This window comes from Erigeron canadensis, chromosome 1 (genome assembly GCF_010389155.1).
Source record: "Erigeron canadensis isolate Cc75 chromosome 1, C_canadensis_v1, whole genome shotgun sequence".
NCBI lineage: Eukaryota > Viridiplantae > Streptophyta > Magnoliopsida > Asterales > Asteraceae > Erigeron > Erigeron canadensis.
In genome coordinates this window covers 34,846,324-34,866,531 of record NC_057761.1, presented here as the reverse complement: position 1 = coordinate 34,866,531, position 20,208 = coordinate 34,846,324, and the positions used below count along the sequence as shown (strand labels likewise).

Below are 20,208 nucleotides of genomic sequence, written 5' to 3'. Positions count from 1 at the left end.
ACTTAAAAAACTTATGAAAAATAAATCTAAAAAGGGGCAAAACGTTAAAAACTTATAGAAAATTTATGAAAAATTTAAAAATACATGACAAAATTTAAATTTGGAGGGGGCATTGGACCTCCTTGCCCCCCCCCCCCCCCCCTTTAGTACCGCCCCTGGATAGGAGAGGGGCTATCCGCTATAGAGCTATAGCAAAAATTAGCAATTGGGTTGATCATAATTAAAATCACCCAAAGTTAACTGGATTTCGAAATTTTTGAACTAGTAACAAGAGACTATAGGGTATTTTACTATATATATAACCATGTGAGTACTTGAAAGCATTTCTTGTATTAGAAAATCCCTAATGGTTTATTTTCAATAACTTTTTTTGTAAAAAAATGTAACAGATTTAAAAAAAAAAATCGTGTACTCCAATGGTAAAGACCTTTTTAAAGCTTAAAGTTAAATAAAATATATTCATTTAGGGGGGAGAGATTCCTCTTCCCCCAACACTAACCAATAAAATTTTGCCACCTTATTTTTCTCCATTCTTCCCCATCTTCCCCTATCTCCACTTCATCATTTTTTTTTCCATTTATTTTTAATACTATTTTTCAAACTATATAAATAAATAACATAAAACATATATATAAACAATCAATAATATAAAAAAACAAAATACAGAGATTGATATTTAAATAGATAAATAGTTACAAGGACCAAAATATAAATAACAATAAAATAAAAATAATAAAAAATAGAACAGATCGAGATCAGAGTTCTTCCCCATTTTTCTTCATCTTCTATCTTCTTCTTCATCAAATGTATAGATATATACATATACATATATATATCTTTTTCCACCATTTTTAATCAAAAAAGAAAAAAGAAAAAAAAAGACTAGCCAATCACATCCTCCCTTTCTCTTCCCTCATTTCTCTCTCCTTCCTTTCCCCCATCGGGGTTCTTCCCCGTTTTTCTTCCTCTCTCCTGCGGTGAACCGCCGACGGCGGTGTGCCCGCGCAGCCCCGCTTCCCTGCGCCTCCTTCCTCGCGACCACTCCCTCCCCCTTAGTACAAAAATAGGTTTCTTACATAACCTATAGGTTGGTAGAAATTAAGCTTTTTATTAACTTTTTTTATCTTACAAATTATATTTTAATTAACTTTAAGCTTTTAAAAACTTTTTCTTATTGGAGTACAAATAGACTTTTATTAAAAAACCTCGATCTTACATTTTTTTTTTTTTTTTTAAATATTGAAATTAAACCATTGGGGTCTGGGGATGCTCTTAGAGTCTTAGAATTATGTCTATGATGATAGCCTAGTGGACTAGCGATGAGGGACCATGTGGTATAAAAATGAAGGTCACGAGTATGTTCAAATCCCACCACATGTACCTCTAGTCATAGCGTTACATGATATTATCATTTTTCATTTTCACCATGGGACCGGTTGATAGGGGCCGATAATGTAATAGATCGGTTATCCATTTTCAAATATGTTTATCTAACGAGATGTATTACATTTTCGAAAGTATATATTATTTTCAACTTTCAAACCGAATCGGTACGTAGTTTGAATTGCATCCTTCTTATTTTGATCACTTTACATCACATATATGTACGTAATTGGGATTGAAATCCACAACGTACTTATTTTAGTTGAAAAGTCATTACGTACATATACCACTAACTATGATCATGAATAAAAATTAGTAGTAAAAACCAATAACGTATGGCGAGACGGTATAAGGAAAGGGTAATGGAGGGAACAAAACAATTTTCATGTTGGCGGTATATGAGGAAGGTTGAGAGGTAGACAATCTTAATCTTATTTAAGATAGAAAAACTGCTAGCTTCCAGGTTCTATCAAAGGTAGAAGATGATTTCCAACCTTACCGAACATGAAGATCAAACCCCTGATCTTTGTCTTCAGATTTAAATTAAAACTCCAACCGCTTGATCCAATCCGGTTGTTTTTCAAGGCACGAGCGTTATAATTACACAATATCTAGATATATAATACGGTCCTCCAATTTTTTAAATAACGTTTTTGAAGTATAATAATCTTATTAATTACAAGTATTATGTACGAGTTAGGATATTTAATATTTTAGGTGCATAGAACAGGCGGCTTTCCTATACCAACTCATAAACAAGCCAGTCACTATTGTAAATTATTTTAAAAAATAGTCGCATACAAAAAGGGCCCTTTTGTATTTTGTTCCATTTCACTAGTCTCTTTACAACTTCATTTTCCTCATCTTTCCCGAAAATAAATATATAACCCGGCCAAGTATATAAAATATCTACCAAACTACGAGTATATGCTTTTGTGTGTATGTGTATGAGATGGGAAATTGGCATCCAAAGTTTGTTAACAATTTCCCTAACACAACTAAATTTTCAATCACCATTAAACCAAAAAAGAAACACACCATATCTAAACAACAACAACCACCCACCATCACCGACCGCAGTCCTTCTACCACTTTTTATGACGTAGTGTTGTCGAAAGGGCAAATAGTAACACCAAATTTGAAAATATTCACTTATGCCGAGCTAAAAAGCGCAACCAAAAACTTTCGGCCAGCCTCTATCCTAGGAGAAGGTGGTTTTGGACAAGTGTTTAAGGGGTGGCTTGACGGTGTCACATATGCTCCGTCTAAGGGTGGTGTTGGAATTCCGGTTGCCGTTAAGAAATCAGATTCCGATAGCTTTCAAGGTCTTAAAGAATGGCAGGTTTGTGTTTGATAATATCTCCTTTGAGACTTTTTTTTTTCTTGCATATTATTGTCATGCTATTTAATTAATTAAACAACTATTTTTGACGTAATAAATGAATTTCACCATATGCATGTTTGACGTATGCAATATGGTCATGAGTTCGACTCTCTAGAGTGGCATGTCCTGGGGGTTTTTCGTTTGAATCACCTGTAACGACTTATAGTCTACATCTCGTAGTCTAGAGTACGTGTAGGGTTTCACCATTATACGGTGAGGTGTCCTCTGGTGTCGAATACCGACTGACTGTTAAAAAAAAAATATGACTATTTTATAAATAAACAAAAAAGTTATTTTTATACGTTTATGTGATTTATCAATAATCTGATAATTTTGAAGTGTCCGGGATTCTGTTTATAAAGTAAATTTTATGTTTTAAAAATTGTTTTAAAAAAAAAACATAGCTCGAACATACTTTTCGAAATGTGTATTTTATCTTTTTACAAACACTTTTTTCATTATTAATGTTATTTTTTTTAACGGTATATCATTATATTAATGATTAATGATATGTAAATATATAGATCACATAATCACCTCAAAAGGTATTTTACTTACAAAAGACGTTGAAGACTGAAATACCTAGCTTTGATTCTCTTTTAGGCCTTTTTAGTTAACATATATATTTAGCTCCATCCTTCTCTTTTTGTTTTTAGTTAACATATATATTTACTGATTGAATACAATTTTAACCAGCGATTTGCTGGACCTCCAATACCTTACTCATGGAAAATACCTTGAGATGAGAAACCTAAGACTCCGAGACATTGGGAATTTTCTTCTTCTTGTTGACGAGAAATTTAATAAAAAAAATGACCAATCCTCATAATAATTAGCCTAAAAACCTTTCAACTCATAAGATGATGACGTCAAATGGTAAAATCAAAGGATATGATTAGGATAAAGAATTAATGAAATTTTCCTTGGTGTATTTTTAATTAAGTTAACTTTTACAAACATATATCATTGCCATTTTAATAAATTTGAAGGGTATATTTTTTAAGTTCATGTCTTCATGAGACGTGACTGACGGTACGGATCGAGTATTCCTTATATGACAAAAGATAACTTTTTTTGTACAATAATCAATTCAATTGAAAAAAAGTGATGAAAGTCAATCCCATGTGTCGAATAAAGTCAAGTAACTTACTTGTCAAATACTGTATTATTATTTTGCATGTAGTCATGGGAGGTTTTTCTTTCTATTGATGAGTTGGTGTACTTCAAAAACCTACTTGAAAATACAATACTCGTATCAATTTGGACTTTGGAGTCTCAATCTAGACTTTAATTCATACAGTACAGCTTTTGTTAAATTTATTATTTTTTATATAATATATTATTCATGATACCAATTTTGATGTTTACATTTTTCCAAATATTATAGGTCATTGCTTCATAAAAAAAAAATGAAAATAAAAGAGAGAACTTACATGTACGTATGTTTATGGATTTACTTGTAGCTAGGTAAAGACTATTATTAATTGCTAAACCATAGACGATTGATTATAATGAGCAACTTTATAATTGTTTTTATGATGATATGTTTCTAACAGGCAGAAGTGGAGTTCTTGGGAAAATTTAGCCACCCAAATCTAGTCAAACTTTTGGGATATTGTTGCGAAGATAATAAGTTCCTTCTTGTATATGAGTATATGGAAAAAGGAAGCTTAGAAAACCACCTTTTTAAAAGTGAGCATTTATTTTATTTTCAATGAATATTAACTACTTAATTTATTCTAGTAGTTTAGACTATTTCAAATGATAAAACTTAAAAGTATATATATGTATGGGAAATGATTAATCCTTTTAATATAATAGCTTAAAATTTTTTCTAACTTTTAGATTAGGACATGTACAAGAATCAGGGGGTGAGATTAGGAAAGAAAACTAGTGATATTCACATGTCACTATCTAAAATTATTAGGAGAATTTTTAGACTAATTTTTTAAGAGAATAAATTATTTTCTTGCATGTATATGTTTGTGTTACTAAATGGAGTATCACCGATTGACCGTAAAAGATTACAATATTTAAAAGAAAAAGTCAATTTTAGTTGTTCCATATATTCACATGTATTGAATGTTACTTCAATTTTTTTTTTATCTTCGTATGATAACAATTTTTTTCTCTCTTCGTATGAAAACTACGTAGGATGGGTTTTTTTAAAGACAAGAGTCAAATTCAATAATATACGAGAAATGTTAGGTAAAACATGCGATACCTATATATTTTAAGTAAAGTAGGGGAGGATTATATAAAATTCAGGGAGAATTTATGTAAAATACAGGGGAGGTTATGTATGTTTATCAAATTCAAAGATTTAATTTGTAATTTTTTTAAAGTGATAGTACTTAAGCATAGGTAAAGTTTGCAGATCATTTTCCCATAATATATTATGGATTATTATAACATCTACATTACTTGTTAATTAATTAAGATATATAGCCCATTGAATGATCATTAAAGATACGTCCAATAAGACCTACCTCAAAATTGTTCTTAGATTACCAAATGAAATAAGTACGTACCTCATAAGTGTTTGAATGATACTTTAGTTTTAAACTATATTAACTTAAACTCTTAAGCAAAACAAGTACAAGTGTTTTTAAGAACGTATAGTAGAGTGTAACAAATTTCAAAAGCTAAAAGCCTTATATAGATTGCTTGAAAATAATAAAATATGGTTATACATAAATAAATGTTTAGATTATTATATAAGAAAAAAAATGTAGTATGTGACTGTTATACACCCAAGCTTAGGTGTAAAACCTTTTATATACAAACTTTTTAATATATATATATATATATATATATATATAAATGTTTGGCCTCCATGTTTTTTATGGATTAAAAAACAAGATGTGAAGGGTTCTACACCTAAATTTAGGTGTTTAAGAGTCACATACTCTCTAACCTAATCATATAAGGGATAAGTATCCTGAAATGTAAAAAACTTTAGACGAATGTCTATAGTGTGAAATAACTAAAGTTGTGTTCATTGTATGTAATCATCTTTAAATTATATGTATTGTATGTAAGAATGAATACGTGACAACCATATATAGCTGCCACTTGTTCCTGTTTGATTGGTCGGATATATTTTCTTACATACAATACACATAATTTAAAGATGATTACATACAATAAACACAACTTTAGTTATTTTTTCAAAAAAGTCAACACCCTGTCTGGTTTTGAAAAAATTCTGAAGTGATTGCCAAGTGCCTACCATAAATTATTATAAATATTATAGAAGCAGCTAGCTAGCTTCTAAATTAACTAGATATTTTGATTGGAATATTCAGGAGGTACAGAACCACTTTCATGGGAGACAAGGATAAAAATCGCCACAGGAGCGGCTCATGGACTTGCTTTCATGCACACTACCGAAAGAAAAGTCATTTATAGAGATTTTAAATCCTCAAATATCTTATTAGATGGGGTAATTAAATTAAGCACATGTTTAGATTATGTTAATTCTAATAGTACGTTATCATATCAATTATGAATTTATGTAATTCAAATTTCGTGGCAGGATTTTAACGCAAAACTCTCAGACTTTGGGTTAGCAAAGTTAGGTCCCATCAATGGAGAGTCTCACGTCTCAACAATCATAGTAGGCACATATGGTTATGCGGCTCCTGAGTATATGATCACCGGTTAGTTACCTCATACTCCGTACTTGTTTAACATTTTTTTTTAACGTCAATCTACTTTACGCATAGCAAAAACCCTAAAGTCCGTGTATTGGCCGGACCAACCCAAATAATCCTAAATCACCCATGCCAGATATTGAACCTTAACCTTACCCTAATTGGCCGGACCTTTGAAACATTTAGTGTCTAAAACTTGAAAGGAATACATCGACTATAAAAGCTTTGTTATGCAATTACTACAGGTCACTTATATGTGAAGAGCGACGTTTATGGTTTTGGGGTGGTGATGCTAGAGATGATTACAGGCTTACGTGTACTTGATCCTAGTCGGCCTTCCTCACAAATTAATCTAGTGGATTGGGCTAGAAGTTCCTTGACTGATATTAAGAAACTACGTAGAATCATGGATCCACGGTTAGAACATGCGTATCCATCAAAAGCCGCTATTAAAGTAGGGGAACTCATCCATAATTGTGTTGATCAGAATCCCAATCATCGTCCTTCAATGAAGAAAGTGGTGGCAGTTTTAGAAGAAATCAGCGCGATTAAAATGAATCAACTAAATCCCAATACGAGACACACGATAGACCCTCGACCTAAACATAGTTCAGGTGATCATTGTCATGAGAAACATCACCGGTCTCCTGTCTATGGGAAGCAAATGTGAGAAAAAGCTTGAGATATGATGATCAATATATGGCCTGTAATGCCAATAATTCATTATGTTACAAAAGTTGTGATTAAGAATTCAATTACATGTTAAATAATTTAGAAAATGATATTATATTGGATTGTAGGGTAAAGGTTACATGATACATGCTTATCTTTTTTCATTGTTTGTAATAATTACCTTTCTTTTTCTTAAATTTGATTCCATTGGTGTTTCTTTAATTACACTCGGGTGTTATAAATATATCTCAGTTTGCTTAAGCCCAATCGAGTGTTAGCAAAACGGCAAAACCTGGTTATTGTACCATTTGTACCTGTAGCCCTGTAGGCTGTAGCCAAGATACGGTTTTAAGGGCCCAGCCCATGAAGCCTAAGGCATCCTATCAATTTATCCATACACATTGACATACTCCTTCATAAAAATCATTTAAAACTCAAAAGGTGTTAAATTACTTAGATCTTAAATTAATACCTAATAATCTAATATATTTCTATAGCTTAAACTTCAATTAATACATACATATTGTCACAAAACGATAAAAATGAAATTTTTTAACATTGTCTAAAAAATAAGCAATTTGTTTAGTGAGTTCATAGACAATTAAATGGGCAAACATCACGTCACATAACACGAACAGAGTTTAATTACATTCCTGAATACGTTACTATAATGGATCCATTTTTGACATATCACGTATATCACGTAAACATAGCTAAACTACTCTATGGTGTAACAAAAAATCACATAATTGGTTAGTAAACATCACATCTAGATAACCAACTCAATTCTAGATGAAAGCTTATACACATATACGAACCTTTATATTACATATAAGATCCAGAATCAGATAGCCAATCTACCATTTATATCACATACGAACCTTACAAACGACACTCTACATATCCTAGTCTTGTTTGACCAGTTTGACTTTTAAAGTCAAAGTAGCAAAACATTACTAGTTTCAACTATAACTTACTCTAACAACTGTTTTACTATATAATCTCATTTTAATCACTATTATTACCCACTTAAATACTTCTTTTAAATAATAAATTCGCAGGTTATCCTTTACTTACAAATTTTCATCATTTTTATATCAACATTATCAATAATCTCAAATTCATTCTGAAAATGATTTATACTTCATATATTGAAAAAGGAACCGACCCACTATGTATATGGTAACCAGTCATATTAAGTTAATATCAATATAATAAAAAAGTTAAGTTTAGATTAGGATTAAAATACTATTCCGTGTCATTCTCTCCGGTCAAAGGCGAGTAAGTCAAAAGTTAGTGTAGCATTGTCATTGAGCTTTCACATGTCCACTGTTGACTACTTGAAACAATGAACATGTGTGTAGATATATATATATATACATCCCAGGTTTGTTTGGGGTTGATCCTTCATGATTCTTGTAGTCTGTCTCATATATATTTGCTCACTTATATATTGCATATATTATCTCTTAACAATTGATGACACATATGGGTTCTGATACAAAGAAACTAAGGCAAAATCATGATGACACTAAAGAAACAGAAAAATGTGTTACGGTGGAACAACATGGTGCCTCTGTGATGGAAAGTGGCCGTGATAGTGGTGGTGTTGCACACACTAACCAGCAGGTGGTTCCACCAAGTGAAGAGATGATCCTGAAAGAGTTCACATTTTCTGAGCTACAGAGGGCCACAAGGAATTTTGGGCAGGATATGGTGATTGGAGAGGGTGGTTTTGGGAGGGTTTACAAAGGGTGGCTGGACAGCGATAAAATTGCCGTGGCCATTAAGAAATCCAAAGCCGAAAGTGATCAAGGTCTCCAAGAGTGGCAGGTTGGTTTGTTCCTTTGTTTTTCTGTACTTGTCTCTAGTTGCCGCAAACCATAATTTAGTATGATACTCCGTATTACATTTAGAAATGTTAATGTGAAAACAAAAAAAACTGGACAAACACATTGTAATTTGAAACTTAACACAATGTGTTTTTAGCTGCTCACCACCAGTACCATTGACGGAAATTGTGATACGGGTATGCGTTCAAGAGGGGCTTCGTCTTGGTCGCCGACCTCGAGGCATTTATAAAGGAGTCGGAAGCCGGACGCGTATTGGAATGGTGTGGATTTGATGGGCAACCAACCAAGAGATAGTATGGTGGTTTGATACGATACGGGCGCTGGCACGCTACCCTTACCGTGGCCATGGCGTCGACGGAGATGGTGGTGGCCGGATTGACGGTGGTGGGCAACTATAAACACATTATGTTAAGTTTCAAATCACAGTGTGTTTGATCACTTTTCTGGTTTTCACACAAATTTTAATTTTCAAATGAACATTTTACTATATATTTCTAATTAATCTAGCCGCTATTTTATGGACTAGAATAGGGGATCGGAAACTCAAGTTGTTGATCTAATGTGATTATGACAGGCGGAACTGATGTATTTGGGAAAGTTTAGTCACTCAAATCTTGTTAAACTCCTTGGATATTGCTGGGTCGATATAGATTACTTTCTCGTTTATGAATTTCTGCCAAATCGAAGCTTAGAAGACCATCTCTTCAGAAGTAATCGATTTAATCTACACCAACTGACACAAAGCAAATCGTATATGTTAGATTTATAAGATTATGAATTTTACAGATGGTGCAGAACCACTTTCATGGTATGCGAGAATTAACATAGCTATCGGAGCAGCTCAAGGCCTTGCGTTCTTGCACAATACAGAAAATAAAATCGTTTGTAGGGACATGAGATCGTCAAAAATTTTGTTAGATGAGGCAAGTAAAAAGTTCATTATTGAAGTACCTTAATATATATGTGAATGATTATGATTACACCTTTTAGAATTTTGGGTTCGATACCAGAGCTTAAATTTTTTTCACTACGTTTTTTTTTTTTTTTTATATTGAATCTTGTTGCAGGATTTTAATGCAAAGATCTCTATTTATGGGTTAGCGAAGTTTGGTCCGAATAATGGAGAGTCTCACTTCTCAACAGCCATAGCAAGCACATATGGTTATGCAGCTCCTGAGTATATTGCTAAAGGTTAGTTTCCTTATTTGATATCTTGTGCAAACATAGATACTAGCAGCGACCAATATTCGCTAGGGTTGTGCTTCTAGGAAAGCAAAACATTGTTCTGATTTAACAATCATATTACTCATTGTGTTTCAATATGTGTTTTGTTGCTATTTTCTACAATCCCATAAAAATAATGATGCTACGACTAATGGAGCTCAAAAAACCAGGATTTATTCAAACCAGGTTGGAAAAACCCAAAAACAGGTTTTGGAAAAATCACCGGTTTGAAATTGGATTGGTTTTCGGGTCCTAGGATCGGGCTGAAATCGATTTGAGATCGGGGCGGGTTCGGTTTTTGGGAAAAAAACGGAAAAAAACTGGTCAACCTTTGACCAAAACCGGTTTCAAACCAGGGGGTTTGGTCAAAACTGGTTTTTGATCCGGTTGACCAAAACCGGTTCGGGTTGGTTCGGGTCTGTTTTTAGGTTTGGACACGACTAGGCGACTAGCTATGATTATTATTAATTACAGCCTGGCTTAACAGATGCGGTGTGAATACAGAACAACCTCTTGTGTCAAAAGATCAATAAAATAGCCGATAACACTAATGCTGCTTTGCACTTATAGGTCAGTTCAATTTCAAGACTGATGTTTATGCGTTTGGGATGGTGATGCTGGAGATTATGACGGGGATTCGAGCTAATGACGGTAAACAACATGCAATGAAGCATAACTTAGTGAACTGGACTAGACCTTTCTTCCTAAGTGATAAGAAGAGAGTAGAAAGAATTATGGACCCAGAGTTAGAACACGACTATCCAGCAAAAGGCGCCCGAAAAGTCATTGGGCTCATCACAAATTGTGTAGAAACAGATCCCAAGAAGCGGCCTTCTATGAAAGAAGTTGTATCGGTTTTGCAAGGTATCAATGCAATCAAATGGAAACCGAACCGGTCAAAGACAAACACTAGACAACCGAGAAAGTATTGTCATCAAAACCAAATAACACAGCTTAACCCCGGTACCGTTGTAGACACTCCAGAGGAATACTACCTCCGTTTTCCAGTAAAAAACATTGATGACATTCCTGATTACAACGAGGTTTGCTTTAACAATCTTAATTCTTTTCTGTATTCTGTTACTTTTTTGGTTTTATAGAGCCCATAAATATAAAATTTGACTTTAATGTTTTTCGTTTCTAACAATGCTTGAATCAGGAAGTTGGTTTATCCATCATTGCTACTGTTATCGGTTTTGACTTTGATGAAGGCTGGTATTCTTTTTATTGTCGCAATTGTTCAAAAAAAGTGACTAAAAATGACGTTGATAATGCTGTTGAACCCTTCAATTGTGACGTTTGTGGCAGAGTTTCAGATGTATACAAAAAGTAAGTACATTGTTTACTAGTGAAATAACTGGGCCACCATTTTTTTTTAATTTTTAAAATTGGTTAATGGTTCGAACCCTAACAGTGACATCTAAGTGGACAGTATGACCACCATTTTTATTTTTATTTTTGAACGGCAATATGGCCACCATTTTTTAAAAATATTTTTCCCTCTTTAATTCAATATAATTGTGATCTTATCAATTTTAGGACCAGGGTCGTAATTCGTGTTCAAGATGAAACCGGGTCTTCTTCCTTCATATTGTTTGAGCGCCATGTAAAAGATCTGATCCATTGCGGTAAAGAATGGTTGATGGATAAAATATCAAAGGTTTGATACGTAGCTATTGGATTGTAAAAAAGTTACCCTTTTTACTTGTTACTGCATTTGCTTGCTATTATTGCCTTTGGTTTCAATATTCCAATGTTTTTTTTTTTATTCTAAAATAGGATCAAGGACGTCAGAATATCCCCGACGAGTTCAACACATTGCTTAATAGGAAGTTTGTCTTCAAAGTTCAGATCTCCAAGTTTAATCTTGAGAACAAATCTCTCGCTTACACTGTGCATAGATTGACTGCTGATGAAAGTGTACTTGATGAGGTTTTCAAACGGTCATCTACTTATGAACTATAGAGTATTCATGATGATGGTACATATAAATATGTTTTTTGAAAATGTTAATGAAAGCATGTTATTGATCCTTCTATGTATTTTATGTAGGTGAAGCCGTGAAGAAAGATTTAGTCCATGGTGACTGTTGAGATTATTGATGACAATTAATGTCGAGGTTGTTAATCTTATTGCTACCTTAAAATTACCTTCTTTTTTTTTTTTGAAAAGTTGGAATAATCTAGATACATTTTATTTTTACGATATTTATGCACCTTTTGTGATTTAATCGTTGTGTGTTGCTCAATGGGTTTGGCTCCTCAAAGTCATTTCTTTGTTTTTGGAATTTTATGGCGGCTGTTAATTGGTTTTAACACGATGTAATTCATGTTGTTTAAGAAAATTTTAGATATATTTTTGCTACTTTTACTTTTATTGATTTACTTTTATAGAGTAGCATTTATTCTTTTCAACTAGTTGTTCATTTAAACAGTGTATCTGTCATTTACAAATATTAATACAGGCATTTTCATATGCCAACGCTCTGAGCATCAAAACTTTTAAGACAGTCCTAGTCTTAAACTCTTAATACTCAAAACTTCAAATGTAATTTGAAACTTTTAAGCAAAATATTGATTTCTTACCGCTTTTAGTAATAACATTGAATTATCAAATATAGATATAGATATTTTATCTAGTGAATTATGTATAGGATCACATTTTTTTTAAAAAAATATCTAAGAACCTTGAGAACTCTTAAATTATGTATTGGATCACGTGTTTTTTTTGTTCATTCACATGTGAAACGTTATAAATATATATGTTGCAGAAGAAATTTTTTTTCAAAAACTTATATATACCCGTTTGATAACATGTGAACGAAAACGTGAACATATTCTTTCACAAGTTCATAAAAGGCTATTTTGAAGGTTTTAAAAAAAAAGTTTTTTCTACAACAAATTTTTTTATATCATTTCACATGTGAATGAACAATAAAAATATGTGACCCAATACGTAATTTGAGAGTTTTCATGGTTATTGAAAAAAATAGTTATGAAAATAAGGAAAATCTATATATATATATATATATATATATATATATATATATATATATATGTATGAAATAAGGAAAGTATAGATATATGGTTATTGGCATCTTGTTTGTTTAATGGCTTTATTAGTATTCAAAAACTTATATTCGAGATTCAAGAATCGACATTCAAAAATTATCGGACTAAATAATATTAGACCACTTGTAAGGCCTAGGTGAAGTTAGAGATAGTTGGTGAAAGCATTCGGTTGAGTAAGTTCGGTTGAGTTGTTCACCGGGTACAATGTTTTTTCTTGTTTTATCTTTTTGGTTACTTGAATATAAAAGAAGTTCACATGGCGAGTGCTTACATTTTCTCTATCTTCTTTTGGTTCATTAAGTATAAGTGTGGTTTAAATGATAGATGAATGATTAAAAAAAAAAATAAAAGAAGGGAGAAAGTAATTCTGATGTGATAAAAAAAATATAAGTAAAAATGGTCAGTTGAGATATTTTATTTACTCAATGCTGTTGTTAAAAAAAAAAACAAACAAAAAAAAGTTGATTTTATGCACCCAAGAAGGCAAAAACATTCATATACAGATTTCTTATTCATTTTTAGTTTTTTACGGACACAAAGCAATCTTCATCTTCTTAACCGTACTTCTAAGGTTTGTCAAAATTCTCTCTCTCGCTCTCTCCCTCTCTCTCACTCATGCATATTGAAATGTTTAAGTTTAATAAATTTTAGCTCTAATCAAGAATTATTATTTACAAAATTATTTGGAAGCATCAAACAATTATCAAAGGGTATTTTTTAGCAAAATTATTTTAACAAAATTATTATTAACGAAATTATTTTAGCATGGTCGAATAAGTGGTAAATACCCTTGCCTCTGGAGAGAGAGGCCATGGGTTCGATCCTCATACAATGCAAAGGTTGGAGGGCCTTTTCTACCATTTAGGTAGAAACTAGAAGCAGCCTCTCTGCTTAGGTAGAGGTAAGGTTTACCTACATCTTAACCTCCCCATACACCATCGAGGTATTGGGGCTCAAAACCCGCGGAAGGCGGCACTAAGCAGTTACTTACTTATTTTTTTTTTATTTTATTTTTTTGTGTGTGTGACTTTTGCAAAAATCAAAGCTGTAATGACCACATTTTTCTAAACAATATGTTTTTGACTAGTAGACAATGATTTTGATACTGAAAGAGTATATACATATACATACACCCGTGCATATATTATATATATATATATATATTATATATATGGGATGGGAACATAAGGCTGTTAGGTACCTAAGTTTAGGCATGAAAACTCACATATTATTTTTTTAATCCAGAAAATTTATGGGGCCCAAACATTTATTTATTAATCAAGAAATATTAAAAAATTTGTATGTGAGGGGTTACACACCTAAACTTAGGTACCGGACAACCTTATATTCACTTTTCCCTATTATATATATATCAAAAATTTGTGTAGTTATGTGAGTATGGGTGTAGGTATTAGTGATTTTTAAATTTAATGCAAGTTGCTATTTAAATGTTCATTGTGGTAGAGGTAAGACCATCTACGTCTTACCCTCCCCATACTCCGTTTATGGCGAGATTTGGTGGTGTTGTTGCTTATGCCGGGATTCGGTACAGTTATAGTACGTAGTTGTTGATGACTTGTTGTTGCTATATGAGTGTTCATTGTTGGGATAATGACATGAATCTATCGACTTAAAAAGGGCCCGCCCGCTTTCTTGTATCTTAGATTAAAATTAATGTCAAATTCCTATTTAGTGGTGAAGTGATTGCGGGGGACCCTAAAGAGGCAAATGTGAATTTGCCTACATCAATACAATGGATCATCAAAGCTGACTAATTCAATAGTTAAGTTTAGCATTGTGTTTTCACATGTCCACTGTTGACTATACTTGCTACGTTGTTGAAAACTTTGGCATCTTCATTGAAATTTCCATCTATTGTTCTCATATGCTATATACTTTAGTTTAATATTATCTGACATTCATAAGATGAAACAAATATAATGATTCAAGAGAATTAAAAACACGAGAAAGATCATTTTGTTTGTTGGGTCCTAGTCATCTTTAACAAATGCAACAATTTGTCCCCATCTTTATATATTTGGATCTTTTCTTGCTGTAATATGCAACTCCCAAAAGCATGTACTTTTCCACAGTTCTAATAGTTTTCTTTATCGTATTAGACGTTTTTGTTTATTTTTTACGGAAACATCAACAGGTAGATGATGATGGTGACCAGAAGAATACATCCCCGTCATTTTCATCAGGTCAACGATATGTACACGAAGAAGATAAGCGCGAGAGGCAATACTCATCTGATGCACAATGTCGCCGTTTTTCACTTGCAGAAATCAAATTGGCAACTAATGATTTTGATGAGGGATATGCCATAGGAAAGGGCGGTTTTGGGAAGGTATACAAAGGTAAAATTGGCTTGGGTGAAGGAATTGATGTTGCCATCAAGAGGTCACATCTTGATTCCAGTCAAGGAGCAGCCGAGTTCTGGGCGGAAATTGACATGCTTTCCAAGTTTCGTCATAGTCATATTGTCTCTCTACTAGGATATTGTGAAGAACCAGGTGAAGGAGAGATGATTCTTGTTTATGAATACCTGCCTAATGGAAGTCTTGCGGATCATTTGCACAAAAGAAAAGGCAAGGAACGTAATTCATCTCCTCTGACCTGGGTTCAGAGGCTCCATATCTGCATAGGTGCTGCTCGTGGGTTGGACTATCTCCATACGGGTACCAATGTTCAAATTAGAGTCATACACCGTGATGTCAAGAGTTCAAATATCTTGCTGGACAAGAATTTGGCAGCTAAGATTTCCGACTTTGGGATATCCAGAACTAGTCCAGCATACCTGTCAGGAACTACTACTAATGTTTTTACGGGTCAGATCATAGGCACATTTGGGTACTTGGATGCCGAGTATTTCTCAACTCATAGACTGACACGTAAGTCTGATGTGTATGCATTTGGTGTGGTCTTATTAGAAGTTTTATGTGGAAGACCTGCTCTGGATTTTACATTGGATGAGCAGCAACACAGCCTGTCTGGATGGGCTAAGCAATGCATCAGAGAAGGTAACATAGGTCGAATTATTGATCCCCATTTAAGGGGGCAAGTACCAGGTAACTGTTTAAAGGAATTTGGGCAAATTGCATACGAGTGCCTCCGTGCTTGTGCAAAGGACCGACCCACAATGACTAAGGTGCTGGCAAGGCTTGAGTTTGTGCTAGCATGGACGTTGCGGAGCATGCAGAGTGCTAATAATCGGAAACACATTGGAAGAGCCATATTAATTGAGAAGGCATGGTCATTGTTTTCAATTAAAGCACCAAGTAAGTCTAAACTTTTATGTACTGTTATAATAATCGACGTATAAGGTAATTTCAAAAAAACAAATGAATATACATCTGGAGAAATTAATACTATGATGATATTGACATAAATAGCCCTATAATATGGTTTATCTGAATTCCTGTAATCTGTCACATATATTTTTCATTTTGTTCTGCTTACGTGATTTCTTAACTTTTGAATTATAATGATTTCAACAGCCCGTGTGAGTTCTGATACAAAGAAACTTGGGCAAAGTGATGACAGCAAAGAAAAAGGTGTCACAGTGGAACAACATGATGCCTCAGTGTTGGAAAGTGCCCGTGAGAGTGGTGGTGTTGCAAACACTCACCAGCAGGTGGTTCCACCCAGTGGGGAGACGATCCTGAAAGAGTTCACATTTTCTGAACTACAGAGTGCCACAAGGAATTTTGGGCAGGATATGGTCATTGGAGAGGGTGGTTTTGGGAGGGTTTACAAAGGGTGGCTGGACAGTGTAACATACGAGCCACGAAGGATTGGTGATAAGATTGCCGTGGCCATCAAGAGATCCAAAGCTGAAAGTGCTCAAGGTCTAAAAGAGTGGCAGGTTTGTTTCTTTATTTTTCTGTAGTGTCTCTAGCTGTGGCCAGATTTTGTTTTCATCTACTTCCATACTTGAGCCATTTTACTTGGGATGTCTTTGCTATAGGCAATCCGTTCATCAGTGATTTTTTCCATTAGTGATGACATTTTCTAGATGATATGCATTTGTTAGGACCAATTATGAGGACTCTTAAGCCAGCTTTGTTATATAATAAACACTAAAGTAATCTGACATATATCGGTGTATAGTTTCTTCTTTGTTTCTTTGGCAACTGTAGTTCATACATCTTTGCAAAAATTCATATGGTGAATTCTTATATAACGATGAGACTCTACAAGACTTCATTAGATGATCCATAATTATATGGAGTACAACCCATGCACTTTAGGACAACAATGATAATCATAATGATTCCATGGGTATTAAATGCAGTAAAATGATAAACTATTTTATAACACCTTGTAAAGTTTGAATTTTTACTAGATATATACCTTACAAGTCGATATATCTTTTTCTAGACCCAATATATGGATCTGTAAGTTTACTCCTTCAAATTTGGACACAACACTCTGCAAATTTAGATTCTGCCATTGATACAAAAGTATCATGTGAATGTGCACTCCATTCACACAAGTCCATAACCATCTTTAGGTGGTTGATAGTTTATCATTTAGTAGCACTTCTTTAATTAATAATTAAGCATGCACCATTTTGTAGCTGTTAATGATCATTTTGATAAACTGTGATCTAGCCGCTATCTTATGGACTAGAAAATGGGAAGGAAAACTCTAGTTGTTAATTTAATGTGTCATTGTGACAGGCAGAACTGATGTTCTTGGGAAGGATTAGCCACCCAAATCTTGTTAAACTCTTTGGATATTGCTGGGAAAATAGAGATTATTTTCTTGTTTATGAATTTGTGCCAAAAGGAAGCTTAGAAAACCATCTCTTCAGAAGTAAGTGATTAAATCTACTCCAACAGATACAAAGCAAATCATATGTGTTAAGTTTATAAGATTATGATTATCTGGCAAAACTTTGATTTTACAGAAGGTGCAGAACCACTTCCATGGTATACGAGGATTAAAATTGCTATCGGAGCAGCTCAAGGCCTTGCTTTCTTGCACAGTACAGAAAATAATGTCATTTGTAGGGACTTGAAATCGTCAAATATTTTGTTAGACCAGGCAAGTCAAAGGTTCATTGAAATCCTTTAGATATATGCGTATGATTATAATCACACCTTATAAAATTTTAGGTTTGACGTTACAGCTTATATTAATTTTCATAACAATTTTTTTTGAACTTGAATCTTGTTACAGGATTTTAATGCGAAGATCTCGGATTTTGGACTGGCAAAATTGGGTGTGCTAGATGGGTCGACTCACGTCTCAACAGCCATAGCAGGCACCTATGGTTATATGGCTCCAGAGTATGTTGCTACTGGTTAGTTTCCTTATTTGATATCTCGTGCAAGCATAGACTAGCAGTGATTGATATTCGTTTTAGGGTTTTGATTATAGGAAAGCAATACAATGTTATTTAATCAATCATGTTACTCATCTCTATTTCTAAATGGGATTTGAGTTTTGAGTCAACTTATAATTAAGCCTTTACTCCTAAATTAGTTTGGGTTCAGTTTATGTTTTAGGTTCCAGTGGCTGTTCCTGGATTTGGTTTTTTTTTTTTTTCCTTCCCTTTTCCTGGATCTCAGATTGATTCCTTCGATTGTTTGTTTCTGGTTTGTTTGCTTATTGGTTTCTGTTTCCAGTTGTATTCATTATGGAAGATGTTATAATCCAAATCATGTGGATGGACTTAATGAGTAGCAAGTTGGGTGTCGATAACATCTTTGCTCCACCTTAGTAGTGTTAAATATGCCATTACAATTACATAGGTTAAGTTGATTTGGTTCAGTTTTCTACTTTGGATATCTAGATTTCTTGTGAAGGTGGTTTGGTTAGTCAGAATATCGTGTACAACTAAATGTTGAATAGATGTGGCGTGAATACAGCACAACTGTCTTGTGTCACAAGATCTATAAATTTTCTGATAACAATAATGTTGCTTTGCAATTATAGGTCACTTGTATATCAAGAGTGATATTTATACTTTTGGGATGGTGATGTTGGAGATTATAACTGGGCTACGAGCTTTTGATGCTGCACGACCTGCAAAGAAGCGTTACTTGTTGGAGTGGACTAGACCTTTCTTACGTGATAAAAAGAGATTAGAAAGAATTATGGACCCACGATTGGAACATGATTATCCAGCAAAAGGAGCCCGAAAAGTCGCTGAGCTTATCACAAATTGTGTAGAAGTAGATCCCAAGAACCGGCCTTCTATGGAGGAAGTTGTATCAATTTTGCAAGGTATCAATGCAATCAAAATGAAACCAAACCAGCCAAAGTCAAAGACAAACACTATACATCTAAGTCAGTATCATCATCAAAACCACCACTGGTCTTATCTTAGTAGAAAGCAGGGTGGAATAGGTTGGTCTGTTAGTAGTTTGCGATCAGGTTTTAGAGCGCTCATTGGTTCAAAGCACGACCATGCCCAGACAGCAACAATCCAAACCAACTCTGAAAAGTGGGGAAATTGATGGCTTTTAAATGAACCTGGCTTGGCTTGTCATGCTTACTAGGACCAAGTAATGATACACAGTTATTGGTCCATGTATGCATATCAGTTTATCTGTTAGCATTAATCTAAATAAATGATGCAGGCCCTTATTTATGTTGGGTTTGCAATTTATGAATCATATTGCAACACATGCAGATTTCTAAATCAGGTAGTTATTGCATTGCCAATATTTGTTATCGTGGTTGTCATCGTGCAGGCGTGTGATTATCAGCCTTATCACAAAGATCTGGGTGGCCCACAATAGTACACCTAAGGAAAAGATGATTGATAATACCATATCAGTCAAACAGAGTAGAATAGATAGGCCTAATGTCCATTTCTTCTGTTCACATTCATCTCCTCGTAATAAATGGTTACGTACATTAATGGGAGTGGGGTATAATTGTGCTTTCACATTTTCAATCTTTGACTTACGTAGGATGTTCTCAAAAAGCTTTGTATATTCATTGAAACT

The 20,208-nt window shown here is 33.7% G+C and overlaps 3 protein-coding genes across 4 annotated transcripts; all 3 read left to right on the top strand.

Annotated features, from left to right (window-relative positions):
• The first annotated feature begins 2,231 nt into the window (after positions 1 to 2,231).
• Positions 2,232 to 7,269, top strand: LOC122584718 (probable serine/threonine-protein kinase PIX13). The gene is made up of 5 exons (XM_043756767.1): positions 2,232 to 2,725; positions 4,324 to 4,459; positions 6,076 to 6,212; positions 6,306 to 6,429; positions 6,669 to 7,269. The coding sequence occupies exons 1-5, from the start codon at positions 2,336 to 2,338 to the stop codon at positions 7,091 to 7,093; spliced, it is 1,212 nt and encodes a 403-aa protein (XP_043612702.1). The 5' UTR covers positions 2,232 to 2,335; the 3' UTR covers positions 7,094 to 7,269.
• Positions 7,270 to 8,465: 1,196 nt separating this feature from the next.
• Positions 8,466 to 12,539, top strand: LOC122585226 (probable serine/threonine-protein kinase PBL11). The gene is made up of 9 exons (XM_043757344.1): positions 8,466 to 8,928; positions 9,523 to 9,658; positions 9,735 to 9,871; positions 10,016 to 10,139; positions 10,743 to 11,215; positions 11,332 to 11,501; positions 11,712 to 11,832; positions 11,952 to 12,153; positions 12,225 to 12,539. Exons 1-8 carry the CDS (start codon positions 8,575 to 8,577, stop codon positions 12,135 to 12,137), a joined length of 1,701 nt encoding a protein of 566 aa, XP_043613279.1. The 5' UTR covers positions 8,466 to 8,574; the 3' UTR covers positions 12,138 to 12,153; positions 12,225 to 12,539.
• Positions 12,540 to 15,173: 2,634 nt separating this feature from the next.
• LOC122586146 (receptor like protein kinase S.2-like) lies at positions 15,174 to 20,156 on the top strand. 2 transcript variants are annotated; one of them, XM_043758251.1, is made up of 6 exons: positions 15,174 to 16,524; positions 16,744 to 17,111; positions 17,929 to 18,064; positions 18,162 to 18,295; positions 18,431 to 18,554; positions 19,190 to 20,156. In XM_043758251.1, exons 1-6 carry the CDS (start codon positions 15,321 to 15,323, stop codon positions 19,711 to 19,713), a joined length of 2,490 nt encoding a protein of 829 aa, XP_043614186.1. In that variant the 5' UTR covers positions 15,174 to 15,320; the 3' UTR covers positions 19,714 to 20,156. The 2 variants fall into 2 exon arrangements, with proteins under 2 accessions (XP_043614186.1, XP_043614185.1); XM_043758250.1 differs by having other exon boundaries at positions 18,159 to 18,295.
• Positions 20,157 to 20,208: the final 52 nt, after the last annotated feature.